The 16,234-nt window shown below is 47.9% G+C and overlaps 1 protein-coding gene and 1 long non-coding RNA gene across 3 annotated transcripts in view; both read left to right on the forward strand.

Annotated features, from left to right (window-relative positions):
- The window catches only part of LOC148143556 (uncharacterized), a 188,550-nt gene that overhangs the window by 161,300 nt on the left and 11,016 nt on the right, over positions 1–16,234 (forward strand). Inside the window, exon 4 of the mRNA XM_087975239.1 lies at positions 6,704–7,303. Coding sequence (XP_087831365.1) covers positions 6,704–7,303 — 600 coding nt within the window. The remainder of the gene's footprint in view (positions 1–6,703; positions 7,304–16,234) is intronic.
- On the forward strand, positions 10,497–16,222 carry LOC148143562 (uncharacterized). 2 transcript variants are annotated; one of them, XR_015751269.1, is made up of 3 exons: positions 10,497–10,630; positions 14,900–15,116; positions 15,897–16,222. It is a non-coding gene; the product is annotated as an uncharacterized LOC148143562 (long non-coding RNA). The 2 variants fall into 2 exon arrangements; XR_015751270.1 differs by lacking the exon at positions 10,497–10,630 and adding an exon at positions 10,635–10,773.

Here is a 16,234-nt window from a genome sequence, read left to right on the forward strand (position 1 = left end):
TCCCTGGTGTTGGTGTTAACGCCTTGGTGTCTTATTTTGCTCCCCACATTCTGGAGACATTAACCGTTTCCTATCTGGTCGTTCTGATGATCTGGACTGCTGTCCGGATCTTCGGATTTCTGGGATTGGTCAATAAACACACCTGGAAATGACTCTTTTGTCAATCATACAAGCAATAGTTTATTCTTTGATACAGCCGGGTCAGTAGACTCTGATCAGCCCAGAAGGATTAGATTCCAACAGTGTGGAAACAGGCCCATCGGCCCAACCAGTCCACACCTATCCTCTGAAGAGTAGCTCACCCAGACCCATCTCCCTATAATTAATGCACCTAACATTATGGGCAATTTAGCATGGCCAATTCACCAAACTGTATATCTTTGGATTGTGGGAGGAAACCAGAGCACCTGGAGGAAACCCATGCAGACATGGGGAGAATGTGCAAACTCCACACAGCCAGCCCCCGGAGGCTGGAATCGAACCTGGGACACCTGGTGCTGTGAGGCAGCAGTGCGAACCACTGGGCCACCGATGAGTACTCCTAGAGTGCCAAAAGAATCCGCCAACTTTTACAGAGTTTGTATAGAACTTATGTACATTGTTTAGAGTCAGACATTGAGCATGGTCACATAGTAACAACCAATCAGATCCCGCAAGGTCCTCATGCATTTTTGACTTAGCCTAGGGCGGCACGGTGGCTCAATGGTTAGCACTGCTGCCTCACAGTCCCAGGTTCGATTCCAGCCTTGGGTGACCGTCTGTATGGAGTTTGCACATTCTCCCCCTGTCTGCGTGGGTTTCCTCCGGGTGATCCGGTTTCCTCCCAGAGTCCAAAGATGTGCAGGTCAGGTGGATTGGCCATGCTAAATTGCCCATGATGTTAGGTGCAATAGTCAGAGGGAAAATGGTTCTGGCTGGGTTACTCTTTGGAGGGTCAGTGTGGACTGGTTGGGCCGAAGGGCCTGTTTCCAAACTGTAGGGAATATAATCTAATCTATCATAATTTCTTGTAGACAACCTGTTCTTGGAATCGTATTTGTCATGTCTGGCGGTTAGGATTAAACCGTTACTTCTGCGATTGATGATTAGGTTCACATTTGCAGTTTTTTTCACTGGATTTATATCAGTCTGTGGTATCTTGTTTGTTCTGAGTCGTGAGTATCTGCCTGACTCAGTCCCACCGAGTTAGCCAAGCAGAAGCCATTTTGTCCTACCTCCCATGTTAAAGTGGAGATTTGAGGTGGCCCAGGGAATCCTTTGAGAACTCAGACCTGTAAAGCTCTCTCTTGGTTTGTCCTGGAGATCATACTCTTTGGAATCCTTCCAGTTGGAGCAAGGTTGGCTGAGACCAACCGCTGCATCCTCCTCAGATGGAGGTTCCATCGACTTGTCCACTGGCCAGGACAAGGTACTGTTGTGGGAACAACGGCTCCGACAGTGACCTTCTGAGGGACATCTTTGCCATCCAGGACAAGGAAATTGGTAGCTTTACCTTAGCTGAAGAAATAATAGTCTGGTTTGGTGTATATTACGGAGAGTTTGTCAAAATAGGTTACTGAAATGTTACAGCAGGGGGTCTGGTCAGGTTGACAGGAGGAAAGGGTTGACGTTTTGCAAGAGGGGTTGCTTGAGCGCTGTAAAAAAAAAAATGGGCCAAGTGACTCGAGCACTCGCACTGTATGGGAGACAATGGTCCTCAGAATGCTGTTCCCATTGAGCTCTCCCTTAGCTCTATTGTACATGGTCTTGGTGACAGTATCAGATTCTGAAAAGAGAAAAGGCCTATAAATGTGCAAGGGAAGGGTTCCGTTCCAGGTCCATGTGCAGCATAAGGCCTGCTGTACCCCAGCCAGTGTTACACCAGCTGTTTGTATACACAGACCGGAGCTGTTGGAAAGTGATATTTCTCTTCACAGGGTCAGCAGGAGGAAGTCTGATGAATAGAATGGAATCGGGGACTGGGGATGGGTCAAGTAAGTCACCTTCTGATAGAGAGGAGTAACATACTACTGCCTCTGGGGTGAATAGCGTTCTGTGCGCCTGTATAAATAAGTTGTTTGTGGATTGAGGAGTTTCCCTTATCAGGCTTCCCTTTTCTCAAGTTGGCCCGACCTGCAAAAAGGGATGGTGTTCCTGAGTTGATCATTTTTATCCTCACTAGGCTTGCGTCTGCAGGTAAAATAAAAAAAAATGGTAACAACATGGTAACTCCCACTGATTTCTACTGTCCAGATGGACCATCTGGTCTTTCTGATGTAAGGGTCCATTGCAATAATCAATCTTCATCACATTCCACACGTCAAAGGCGTCTGGTCCGGTGCACTGGACGACATCTCCTCAGCATGGGCGGTGGATAATCTCTGATCATTCCTGGTTGCATCCATACTTAGTGGCGTTCCCCATCAGGATGTTGTATGTGATCAGAAAGGTGAGGAGATAAGCGATCCCCCACATGTCCCTCCTCTTAGTTCAAGTATCTGTAATAAGATTAACATTAGAACAACAGCAAAATTCAAAAACCCAACTGGACAGGGTCCACTCCTTTTGTTGAGATCCAGGATTCTCTCCTCCTCTTCCGCACTTTTGATTGGTGGGGTCAATCAATTTACAACGGTGCAGTTGGACCCAAGCTGAGCGCCCAGCGACTGGGACCGCCGTAGGGGTGGGAGGTAAAACCTGGAAGGGGCCATCCCAACGAGGTTGGAGACCTTTGCCAGTCCAGTTCTTGATGAGCACCAACAAACCAGGCTCTACCCGTGACAAGGCTGAAAGGGAGGGAACATCGCTGTAGGCCGCACGCTCCTGGGAGTGAAAGGCACGCATAACATTAATTAGAGTAAGAACACAACCAATCATTGCTTCGGTCATGTGGTGGACGTGGACTGAGAAGGGAGCCGAATCGTTCCAAGGGGTACGGAGGCGGTGACCAGAGCGACTCTCAGTTGGAGTCAGTCGTGTCTTGCCTGCAGATATGGATCGATCTGGAATAAGGCCACAGGGATTAGCATAACCAGCACAGAAACAGACCCTTCGCTCCAACTCATCCATGCCGACCAGATATTCCAATCCAATCTAATTCCCCCTGGCAGCACCCAGGCCATATCCCTCCAAACCCTTCCTATTCATATACCCAACCAAATGCCTCTTAAACATTGCAATTGTGCCCACCTCCACCACTTCCTCTGGCAGTTCATTCCATACATGCACAACCCTCTGCATGAAAAGTTGTCCCTTAGGTCCCTTTCAAATCTTTCCCTTCTCACCTTAAACCTATGCCTTCTAGTTTTCGACTCCCCCACCCTGGGCGGAAAAGACCTAGGCTATTTGCCCTATCTATGCCCCTCATGATTTTATAAACCTCTCTACGGTCACCCCTCAGGCTCTGATGCTCCAGGGGTAAAATAAATGCCCCAGCCCCTCTGTCTGTGTAACTGGTTAAAGCTCCTTCCCATTGTCAGTTCACTGGGACACATACACTTATTCTGTGTAACCAGTTAAAGCTCAGTTCACTGGTAGTTCCTCTTTGAAGCAGGTCGAATGGATTTCTCTTTCCAGATTCAACCCCCCAATGATATTGAGTGACCCTGTCAGATCTTGTTATGGAATTTCTTCCAAGATTTCTGTCTGCAGATCCTCCACTTATGATACCCTGTTAGCAAGTTGAAATAAATCATCACTGTCTCTACCGAGTAGAAACTCTGATTATATTGTATGTGTCTGTGTATTTAAAGTACTAACCCAGGAACATACAAATGGTATTTTTGACTTAAAATACATAGGAGACATGAGGAAGGAGATGTCAGGACCTGGCACTCTCTGAACCCTAACAGGATGTTCCAAGTGGTAGTGCAAACATTTCAAAATGAAGTGGATGGCCATAGAGCTGTACAGCACAGAAACAGTCCATCTCGTCCATGCTGACTAGATATCTGAAATTAATCTATCTTATTTATCAGCACTTGGCCCATATCCCTTTAAAGCTGAAACTTTATTGCTGGAACAGCACAGCAGGTCAGGCAGCATCTAGGGAACAGAAGATTCGACGTTTCGGGCACATGCCCTTCTAACGTCGAATCTTCTGTTCCCTAGATGCTGCCTGACCTGCTGTGCTGTTCCAGCAATAAAGTTTCAGCTTTGATCTCCAGCGTCTGCAGACCTCACTTTCTCCCCATATCCCTTTAAACCCCACCTATTCACATACCCATCCATCTGCCTTCCTCATTCCCCGTTTTACTTGTACTGATACCTTTGGGGATCTCTGAACTTGGACAGTAAGGTCCCTTTTTTCCTCAGCACTCTGTAGGGGTCTATTATTTATTGCTTACTTCCTTCTCTATTAAGATGTTGTCCCTCCAGTTTGCGGTTTGATTCGTTGTGGCAATAGAGGAGGCCAAAGATGGTAATGTCAGAAAGGGGGTGGGAAGGGGAATTGAAATGGGTGGTGACTGGGAACTCTGGTCGGCTCTGTGGACCCAGATATGATGCTCAGTGAACCATTCCCCAAGTTTGCGCTCGCTCTCCCCGATATAGAGAAGACCACAACTGGCAAACACATGGCAAATGCAGTACCACAATATGAAGTTATAGCCTTTGCTGTGGGAAACAAAAAGTAGAAAGGAAGTGCATTGTTTAAATGGAGATGTAATTGGATGTGGAGAAAGTGAGAACTGCAGATGCTGGAGATCAGGGTCAAAAAGTGTGGTACTGGAAGAGCAGTAGGTTAGGCAGCATCTGAGGAGCAGGACAGTTGGCTTTTTGGGTACGAGCCCTTCATCAGGAACGATGTGTGGATGGACAAAGGAGCCTCAGCGTCCTTCTACATCAGTCGCTGCCAGTTGTCATACAGTACAGAAACAGACCCTTAAGTCCAACTAGTCATAGAGATATACAGCATGGAAACAGACCCTTCCGTCCAACTTGTCCATGCCGACCAGATATCCCATCGCAATCTAGTCCCATCTGCCAGCACCTAGCCCATATCCCTCCAAACTCTTCCCATTCATATATACCCATCCAGGTGCCTTTTAAATGTTGCAATTGTACCAGCCTCCACCACTTCCTCCTGCAGCTCATTCTATACATTTACTACCCTCTGTGTGAAAAGGTTGCCCCTCAGATCTCTTTTGTTTCTTTCCCCCCCTCACCTTAAACCTATGCCCTCTTGTTCTGGACCTCCCCTTCCCCCCACTGCAGGGAAAAGATTTTGCCTATTTATCCTATCCATGCCCTTCATGATTTTATAAACCTCTATAAGGTCACCCCTTAGCCTCCAACGCTCCAGGGAAAACAGCCCTAGCCTCCCTTTAGCTCAAATCCTCCAACCCTGGCAATATCCTTGTAAATGTTTCTGAGCCCTTTCAAGTTTCACAACATCTTACTGATAGGAAGGAAACCAGAATTGTGCGCAATGTTCCAAATGTGGCCTAACCAATGTCCTGTACTGCGACAACACAACTGCCCAAATCCTATACTCAGAGGATTGGGAAAGTTTTCAAAACTTACAAAAGACAACCGGGAAAGAATGGAGGGAAAAAACAAACCTTTGAAGGTCAGCTTGGAGGCATCAAGGTCTCAGGACAGGGGGGTGGGGATGACCCCAGCTATGGGCCACGTGTGAGCAAACGGTTCCAGATTGATTTACGATATCTGGTCGGTACAGACGAGTTGGATCGAAGGGTCTGTTTCTGTACTGTATACCTCTATGACTCTGGCTTTCCACTAATGTTTGCCATGTCAGTATATTCAATTTCTCTCTGGTGTCAGTGTTAAGACGTTGATGTCTCATTTTGCTTCCCCTTCCCAGGGATGTTAACCATTTTGTGTCTGGTTGTTCCTCAAGAAGCTGCGTGGCAGGTTCATCCTGAATTGACACACATTGTATTTGCTTCCCAAAATCAGACCTGCTCACCCTCAGCAGGATCCCAATGTTGTGAAAGATATTAACTTTCAGGTGGTGGTATCCAAAATTCAGAGTGATGTCAGTCTTGATGTTTTTGCTTTTTCTGCCCCTGTAAGATCCTGAATCAGCGCCTGCAGGGGAATTAGTTAGAGCGGAGTGAGAACAGAGGGGGAGAGAGAGTGGGATGGTGCTTTCCATTTTGTGGAATAATAAAAGAAAAGAATATTCCACAGAAAGTAGAATTGCTTGTTCAGAATTTCTACCCTGCACTGACAGTGATGGCTTTTGTAATCTCTTTTTACAGCGTATTTGAAGATCTGATGGTGGAAGTTTCTCAATCAACAGATGAAGGGCTTATGCCCAAAACATTGACCCTCCTGCTCCTCGGATGCTGTCTGACATCCCTGTGCTTTTCCAGTGCCACATTTTTCGACTGACTCTCCAGCATTTGCGATCCTCACTTCGCCGTCAATGTCTGACAGTCACTCAGTCCACCAGGACCGCAACGATTTTCGACTGATTTCTCTGAGAGGGATCAAAGCTTTTTGGTTCCTGACTGAGTGAGTATGTTTTCAGCATCACTGGGACTGGACGAGAGACCCCACTGTTGCAGCGCACTGTGCGTGGAGCGTGTAGCAGCTATTCAACCTGGAAAGAGGAATTCACGACAGGAAGGGGCTGGAAGTTCGATTGTGTGTGGCTGAAGCTTCATCCATGGAGAAACCTGAGGAATCCCGCCCCGTGGCGAAACCGTGGAAGTGTGGTGACTGTGGGAAAGGCTTCCGTTTCCCGTCTGCCCTGGAGATTCATCGGCGCAGTCACACCGGGGAGAGGCCATTCCCCTGCACCGACTGCGGGAAGGCCTTCAGACATTACTCCCACCTGCTGGCGCACCAGCGGGACCACACAGGGGAAAGGCCCTTCAACTGCCCAGATTGTGGGAAGGCCTTCATGTTTTTCTCTGCCCTGTTGGCCCACCGGCGGGTCCACACGGGGGAGAGGCCGTTCACCTGCCCTGAGTGCGGGAAGGCCTTCAGCACTTCCTCCACCCTGCTGATCCACCAGCGCATCCACACGAGGGAGAGGCCATTCACCTGCTCTCAGTGCGGGAAGGGCTTCATCTGCTCCTCCCACCTGCGGAGCCACGAGCGGGTCCACACGGGGGAGAGGACCTTCAGCTGCCCCGAGTGCGGGAAGGCCTTCAGCACATCTTTCACCCTGTTGGCCCACCAGCGGGTCCACACGGGGGAGAGGACCTTCAGCTGCCCCGAGTGTGGGAAGGCCTTCAGCACATCTTTCACCCTGCTGAGGCACCAGCGGATCCACACCGGGGAGAGGCCGTTCACCTGCTCTCAGTGCGGGAAGGGCTTCGCCCGCTCCTCCCACCTGCGGAAGCACCAGCGAGTTCACGTGCCATCGCAGGGGGATTGAAGGAGTGACGGCCGAGTGCCATTATCGATTGGACTATCAATCCGGTTCCGGGGACTCCCGGGTTTGAATCCCACCACAACAGATGGCAGAGGGAGTGGGTGGTGCGGGGGAGAAAGCCCCCATCTGATTCACTCTCTCCCTTGTTAGGAAAGGGAACCGCCATTGTGGGAGAGTATTCATTCAGTCGTTCCATCTTCATCCTTCACTCGGTCTGGCCTACACATGACTCCAGACCCACAGCAGTCTGGTTGACTCTACACTGCCCTCTCCCCACTGGCAAATGAGCAGGGAGAAACTTACCAGGATACAGGGTATGGGTTGAAATTGCTAAGTGAGGCAATACTTCCTCCGGATTACGGCTGTGCCAAGGATCCAATTACAACCTGGTGCTGCCCAATAGTAAAGACAGTGGGGTTTGTGTGGGCTTTGATCTTGAGCTGTTTAAAAAGCAGCTACTTTGTCTATGCCTTTTTGCAGGGGGGAATCTGAAGATGTAACTAAGTTGAGTCACAATAAAGGTTACCTGAACTTACCGCCGGGCTCAGACTCTTATTGAAAGCTTTGAGCTCCAAGAGATTTTTAGTTTAAAGCTGCTCCTTCATTTCAGCCTCCTGCACTGAGTTTCCAATGTCATGTATCAGATGGAACAGTGAATGAGAAGCTAGTATCGTGAGAAATTGTAAATCTTTCAGGTACTGCGTTGTTTCATCAGCATTGTAAAGTTTACTGACAGCACCAGGACGTTTGGGCTGTGTTCACTAGAAATGATGTGGAGGTGTCGGTATTAGTCTGGGTTGATAAAGTTAAAAAGAAATCACCCAATACCAGGTTGTTGTCCAACAGGTTTATTTGGAAGCACTAGCTTTCTGAGTGCTGCTCCTTCATCGGGTAGCTGTGGAGCAGCATTGTAAGACACAGAACGTATATCAAAAGATCAGTATCATGCAACTGATGGAATATATTGAACAAGCCTAGATTGCTGTCAAGTCTTTCATCTCTTAGAATGGGTGCAGGTATTGGTTCATTAATGTGTAACTGCCAGAACATCTTTTAAGTCATCTCAAGAATGTGACTTGAGGTTTTATAAAAAAGATGACATCTCAGCTCAGACAATGCATTTAAAGGTGTGAGAATTGAGTCTGAAAATGTGTTGCTGGAAAAGCACAGCAGGTCAGGCAGCATCCAAGGAGCAGGAGAATTGACATTTCGGGCATGAGCCCTTCTTCAGGAAAGGGCTGAAGAAGGGCTCATGCCCAAAACGTCGATTCTCCTGCTCTTTGGATGCTGCCTGACCTGCTGCGCTTTTCCAGCAACACCTTTTCAGCTCTGATCTCCAGCATCTCCAGTCCTCACTTTCTTCCTGAGAATTGAGTCTGACAGTTTTCCAATCGTGAGTCAGACTGGTTCTATTTCCAAATTCATAAAATATTACATGGATTGACTGCGTGGAAATTGTGTGCTTTTTTAGCAAAATTGAATACATCTGCAAATATAATTCTGCCAATACAAATTCACCCCATAGAATTGTGTGTGGGTGCATGTGAGTTTGTGCGTGAGAGTGTGTACATGCTTGGTAAAGTGTGAGTGTGATGGAGTATAAGCCTGAGAGAGTATTGGGGGGTATATATGTGTGTGTGTGTCTGAGGGGGAGCATGTGTGAGAGAGGTATTAATACAAGCAAGGGGTTGCAGTTTGCTAAAACAAGAAAGGGCAGGACTTGTACTGATAATGGTAGGGCCCTGGGTCATGTTATAGAACAGACAGACATGGGGGAGTGGTGTTCAGGTACATAGTTCGTTAGAAGTTGCATCACTGGTAGACAGGGCAGTTAAGAAGGCATTTAGCAGCATAGCATTCATTGTTCACACCATTGAGTATAGGGGTTGGGACATCATGTTGAGGTTGTACAGGATGTTGGTGAGGCCACTTTCAGAGTACTGAGTACAGTTCTGATGGCCCTGTAATCGGAAGTATTCTTATCACAGAGGGTTCGGTAAAGATTTACCAGGAAGTTGCCAGGACTGGAGGTAAGCTGAATAGCAAAGGGCTCTAGCTTAGCATCGGGGAGCTCAAAACTTGAGGGCATATTACTTAAGGTGAGGAGAGAGATTTAAAAGGAACTGGAGGGGCAACATTTTGAAAGAGGGTGGCTTTGTATGTGGAATGAACTTACTGACGATGTGGTAGTTGCTGGTACATTTACAACGTTTAAACAGCATTTGGGTGGGTACATGAATAGAAAGGTTTAGAGGGATATGGGCCAAATGCAGGTAAGTGGGACTGGTTTAGTTTGGAATCCTGGTCGGCATGGACGAATTGGACCGAAGTGTCTGTTTCTGTGCTGCATACGTTTACTGAAACCAGTAGAATTCTGAAAGGGGCTTGACAGGATAGATGTAGATAAAATGGATACTTTATGGGGAGGGTCATACAATCCCAACAATGTGGATGCAGGCCATTCAGCCCATCTATTCCTCTCTGGCCCTCTGAACCTTACTCCATATTTCCATGGCCAAGCCATCCTAACCTGTACATCCCTGGTCACTATGGGTAACTTAGCACGGCCAATCCTCCCTAACCTACACCCGAATCTATAACTTACCTTCTCAAGAATGTAATTTAAATGCAGAGCTTTTCTAAGAAAAATGTCAGTCTGATTCAACATTGGGACACAGACAGAATTCACACCTATTGTCTCTACTTATAAATAGGGCAACGTCTCTTCGAAATGTAGATTCATTTAGATATAACTGCATCACTTCACATATTAAGATATCCCTTTGAATGTGCCACATCCCTTTGAAATGTAATCTCGTCCATCTACATCTCTTCATTTTAACGGTATTTCCGCAAATATTCATGTCCCTTTAAAATGCAGATTGCCCCCTTTCGATATGACGCCGTTCCGTTAGATGTGGGAATATCTCTTTAAATTGAGCCGTGAGCTTTCCCAATGTAGACAGGGCTCCTGGAAACGTGGCAGTGTCCCCCCTGCAGCTGCAGAGCGAGACAGGAGAGTTTGTTTTTGTGAATGAGCAGTTGTAGCGCGAGGTGGCTGTTGCTTGGTGACGGTGAGGCTCCCCGGCCCCGCCCCCGCCCATCCCCCCGTGCAGACGTCACGCGGGGGCGAAGGCGGTTGGGAGGAGAAGGCGCTCGAGCGGGGAAGCGGCGGGAGGGCGGCCGTTAGGAAAATGGCGCCGTGCGGCCCGGGGCAGACACCCGTCACTGGGCACCGCCGCCTTCCTGGCGCAGCTGCTGTGTCACGGCCACACCGGCCGGCTGTACAGCAGGCAGGAGCCGGTGAGCATTCTGGAGGCGGTTGGGGTTAAGGGCCTGCTTGGGAACTCGTCGGCCGCCTGGGTGGTGGAGTTCTACTGGTCGTGGGGCGGCCCCTGTGTCAACTATGGGGCCACCTGGAAGGTACTGGGCCCGGGAGGTGAAAGGTGAGGCAGGTTGTGGGGGGGACGGAGGGGAAGGAATGTGGGGCCTGTCCTGTCATAGTGACATTTTACACTCACTTTCCATCTGCTTTTACTGGCGCTTGTGCTGTTTCCCCCTCACTCTTTGTTTAATCCTTGTGCTGTTTACCCCTCACTGAAGGGGCAGGACCTGTTGAGAATGGTTAATAAAGTATGTGGTGCACTAAGCCTTGTTAACATGGAGATAGTTTGTTATTTGGAAAAATATACTTTTTAATATTTAGAGTCATAGAGATGTACAGCACGGAAACAGACCCATTCGGTCCAACCTGTCTATGCCAACTAGATATCCTAAATTAATCTAGTCCCATTTGTCAGCACTTGGTTCATATCCCACTAAACCCTTCCTATTCATATTCCCATCCAGATGCCTTTTAAATGCTGTAATTATACCAGCCTCCACTACTTCCTCTCGCAGCTCATTCCATACGTGCACCACCCTCTGCATGGAAAAGTTGCCCCTTCGGTACCTTTTATATCTTTCTGCTCTCACCCTAAACCTATGCCCTCTTGTTGTGAACCTCACCCCTATTCTGGGGAAAAGACACTTAAAAAAAAAAGTTGAGCAACCAGACAAAATGCGAAAGCTATAAAATGTTGAGCCTCATGGGGGGAGGGAGAAAAAAATGTGGCTCGACTCCATATTTCTTTTCTTGGCATTTGAACACTTAACATCTGTCAATAACACCAGCATCGCCACAGAGCATATTGTGTCTGCTCCTCGGTGTGAACAACAGCGCGCCTGCTCGCTGGTGTCACCAACACATTGTCCATGCTCCTCACTGTCGGTAGAAAAGGACACATCGCTTATCTCTGTTCCTAAAGGTCTTCCCTTTATTCTTAAAGCTATGTCCTCTGCTCCTAGTCTCTCCTACCAATGGAAACATCTTCCCAATGTCATTGCACTGTGGGGATGAAGCCCTACCCTATCCGGTCATTTCTGGTGGTCGGTGAGACGAGGCCTCAAGGTTAGAGGAAGTAGCTTTTAGACCGAGATGAGGAGGAACTGCTTTTCCCAGAGGGTCGTGAATGTATGGAATAGTCTAGATTACAGTGGTGCTGGAAAAGCACAGCAGGTCAGGCAGCATCCGGAGAGCAGGAAAATCGATGTTTTGGGCAAAAGCCATTCATGAAAATCTGTGGAATACTCTGGCCAAGGAAGCAATAGAGGCAACTTCATTAAGTATATTCAAGACACAGTTAGGTGGGATTTGGCCTGATTGGGGAATTAAGGGGTTGCTTGTGACCGTGCAGGGAGGAGGAGATGAGACAATGGATAGATCAGCCATGATCTTAATGAATGACGGAACAGGCTCACTTGTAGCAACTGGAGTGAATCCAGAGAGGGAGCAGACTTTACGACCTCAGGTATGTGTCTTGGTGAGGAAAGACAGAAGTTCTGGTTGCGATTGTTTTCCATAGCTTGCCAGAGTCTGAGGAGTGACCTTATACACTTTTATATCATCATGAGGGGCATGGATAGGATAAATAGACATGGTATTTTCCTTTGGATGGAGCAGTCCAGAACTAGAGGGTAATAGGTTTAGGATCGAGAATGTGGTGCTGCAGCAAGTCAGGCAGCATCCGAGGAGCAGGAAAATCGACGTTTCGGGGAAAGGCCCTTCATCAGAGAAGTGTGTCTGAGAGTTTGTGTGTAAGACTGCACGTAGGAGAGTGTGTATTTGCATGAGTGCCTGCTTGATAAAGTGTGATTGTGATGGAGTATGAGCCTGCGAGAGGGTGAGAGTTTTGAGGTGGTGGTGTATGAATATGTCTGAGAGAGGTATGGATATAAGTGAGGGTTTGCATTTTGCTAAAATAGAGGGCAGCAAGACTTGAACAGGTAATGGTAGGGCCCTGGGTCGTGTTGTAGAACAGAGACCTGGTGGTGTTCAGGTTCATTGTTCTTGAAAACTACATCACTGGTAAATAGGGGAGTGAAGAAGATGTTCAGCACACTTGCCTTCATTGTTCACTTGCTGAGTACAGGAGTTGGGACATCATGTTGGAGATGCACACAGAAAGTACTTTACTCAGAGGGTGATAGGTGCCTGGAACACATTACCAGTAGAGGCAGGGACGGTAGATTCATTTAAAGTGCACCTGGACAGATGCATGTGTCGTTGGAGAACTGAGGGATACAGATTCAGGAATTGGGCGATTAGGTTTAGACAGGGGATTTGGATCAGCTTAGACTTGGAGGGCTGTCGGGCCTGTTCCTGGGTTGTAAATTTTCTTTGTTCTACATTGAGGTTGTACAGGTTGTTGGTGAGGCCATTTTTCTGGAGTACTGAGTACAGTTCTGGTCGCCCTGTAATAGGAAGAAGACTATTAGAGGCTGGACCAATGAGGAGCACTGGAACTCCGGAAGGAGTCTGGTCCTCCTGCCATTGAGAGCAGCCCTATTGTCTGAATCCGAGACATCGATTTTCCTGCTCCTCGGATGCTGCCTGACCTGCTGTGCTTTTCTAATCTTGACCCATGAACTTCTGAAGCTGCTGTTGCTCTTCTCTCTCTGAATGAAGACTGAGATTCATCCAAGACTGTAATTTCCTTCCTCTGTCCAACAGCGCACTCTTCTCTCACTTCCTTTTCTATTTCTTTTATTTTCATGCTGGGATCCAATTGTTGACTTGCAGCAACTGAAAAGAAACGGAGTGAATCCAGAAAGAGGACAGACTCGGGAAAAGCTAGTCCAGGTCTGTGCCTCAAACACATGGCAAGTGCAATATCACAGTGTGAAGTTATAGTCTTTGCTGTGAAAAACAAAGCAGAAATGAGGTGTATTGTTTAAATGGTGATATATTGGGAAGTAGAGAAAGCGAGGACTGCAAATGCTGGAGATCAGAGTCAAAAAGTGCCGTGCTAGAAAAGCACAGCAAGTCAGGCAGCATCCAAGGAGTAGGAAAGTTGACGTATCGGGCACAAGCCCTTCATCTGGAATGATGTGGTTTAGGGTGAGAGGGGAAAGATATAAAAGAGACCTAAGGGGCAACCTTTTCATGCAGAGGGAGCTGCCAGAGGAAGTGGTGGAGGCTGGTACAATTGCAACATTTAAGAGGCATTTGGATGGGTATATGAATAGGAAGGGTTTGGAGGGATATGGGCTGGGTGGTGGCAGGTGGGACTAGATTGGGTTGGGATATCTAGTCGACATGGACGGGTTGGACTGAAGGGTCTGTTTCCATGCTGTACATCTCTATGACTCGAAGACTCTGTGGATGTCCAAAGGGGCCTCAGTGTCTTCCTACACCAGTCACTGCCAGTTGTCAGACAGGTGCAGCAAGCAATCAGCAAGGCAAGTGGAATATTAGCAAGAGGAATTGAGTTCAGAAGTGGGGATTTCTTCCTTCAGTTCGGGGGTCATTGAATATATTCAAGGCTGAGTTCATCTGAGTTTTGACCAACAGAGAAGTGGATGGTTAGTGGGGAAGGCAAGAAAATAGTTTTAACACCAGTATAGAACAGTGACAGTCATACAGCATAGAAACAGACCCTTCAGTCCAACTAGTCCATGCTGACTATATTCACAAATTAAACTAATTGGATCAGCTTAGGCTTGAAGGGTCGAAGGGCCTGTTCCTGGGTTGTAAATTTTCTTTGTTCTATGTTGAGGTTGTACAGGATGTTGGTGAGGCCATTTTGTTTTTGGAGTACTGAGTACAGTTCTGTTCCCCCTGTAATAGGAAGAATACTATTGGAGAGGGTTCAGCAAAGATTTACCTGGATGTTGCCAGGACTGGAGGGTTTGAGTTATAGGGAGAGGACGGGACTTTTTCACTGGAGTGGAGGAGGTTGAGGGATGACCTTATTGAGATTTGAAAAATCATAAGGGGTGAGGAGAATAGCGAGGAGCATGTGTGGTTATGTCGAGCCAGGGATGGGGAGGTGAAACAAAATTGTGGCTCTACCCTTTTTTCCTTCTATTGACATTTGGACAGTTGAATCTGTCAGTTACGCCAGCATATCTACACAGCCAACTGCACGTGCCCCTCGGTGTCAGCAAGCACTGCGCATGTTCGCCGGTGTCTGCAAAAAACTGCACGTTTCTATCTGTCAGTACAAATGATACATGAATTTCATTTGCCAGCCCAATGAGGAGCACTGGAACACCGGAAGGAGGAGCCTCGTCCGCCTGCCATTCAGGAGAAAGTGAGGTCTGCAGATGCTGGAGATCAAAGTTGAAACTTTATTGCTGGAACAGCACAGCAGGTCAGGCAGCATCCAGGGAACAGGAGATTCGACGTTTCGGGCACAGGCCCTTCTTCAGGAATGAGCAGAGAGTGTTCAGCAGGAGAAGATAAAAGGTAGGGAGGAGGGACTTGGAGGAGGGGCGTTGGAAATGTGATAGGTGGAAAGAGGTCAAGGTGAGGGTGATAGGTCGGTGTAGGATGGAGGCGGAGAGGTCAAGAAGAAGACTGCAGGTCAGAAAGGCGGTGCCGGGCTGGAGGGATCCGGCTGAGACAAGGTGGGGGGAGGCGGGATGAAGAAACTGGTGAAGTCCAAGTTCATCCCCTACGGTTGGAGGGTTCCCAGTCGGAAGATAAGACGCTCCTCCTCCGACCGTCGGGTTGTTGTGGTTTGGCGGTGGATGAGTCCAATGACCTGCATATCCTCGGTGGAGTGGGAGGGGGAGTTGAAATGCTGTGCTACAGGTTGGTTGGGTTGGTTCGTCCGGGTGGCCCAGAGGTGCTCTCTGAATCGCTCCGCAAGTAGGCGGCCTGTCTCCTGTTGGGGAGATTTCACTGCGGTGTTTAATGTAGGGCTAGGGAGGGTGACACTTCCAGCCCTGAAATGGTTAACAACAGCCAAGCGAGCTGCTGCAGGCGATTGCATGACTGCTGGAGCTTGTAAGGGATATGCATAATGTTAATTAAATCTTGGAGCCTGTAAATACCAGCCAGTATCAATTGCCCCATCGAAACTTGGGATTAATAAAGAAACTGATCGGAATCTGTAACTGTTAGACAAGTGTGAATTGCTCTATCGGAACCTGTAACTAGTGAGTGTGAATGGCTCTATTTAAGTCTAAAGTTGATAAGTGTAATTGACAATTTAGTTAAACTAAAACTATTGAAAATGGCTAGCCTGTCAGACGCATAGTAATTCCTTGACACAATGGACTATTGAATACGGGATCGGAACCGCTCCCAGGGATGGCTGAGCCATTGTCAAGCACAGCAGGAGCTGGACAGGCACTTCGATGCGGCCAATAGGAGGACGGATCCCCAGCGCGCGCAGATGAATGGACCAATGGGGAAGGCGAACTGACCGGGGACTCCAGGCAGCGCGAAGTATAATTGTGTCAACTTTGAACGGGAAGGGAGAACGCCTTCTCCAACGAATGCATGCTTGTAGATTCGTTGTATCAGTTAAGATTCTGTGAATAAACTGCTGTCTGCGTCTAATCACAGTTGCCAGTGTG

The sequence above is a fragment of the Chiloscyllium plagiosum genome, unplaced genomic scaffold (genome assembly GCF_037043375.1).
Source record: "Chiloscyllium plagiosum isolate Xiang-an unplaced genomic scaffold, Cpla_swu_hap1 HiC_scaffold_27, whole genome shotgun sequence".
In the NCBI taxonomy this organism is placed as follows: domain Eukaryota; kingdom Metazoa; phylum Chordata; class Chondrichthyes; order Orectolobiformes; family Hemiscylliidae; genus Chiloscyllium; species Chiloscyllium plagiosum.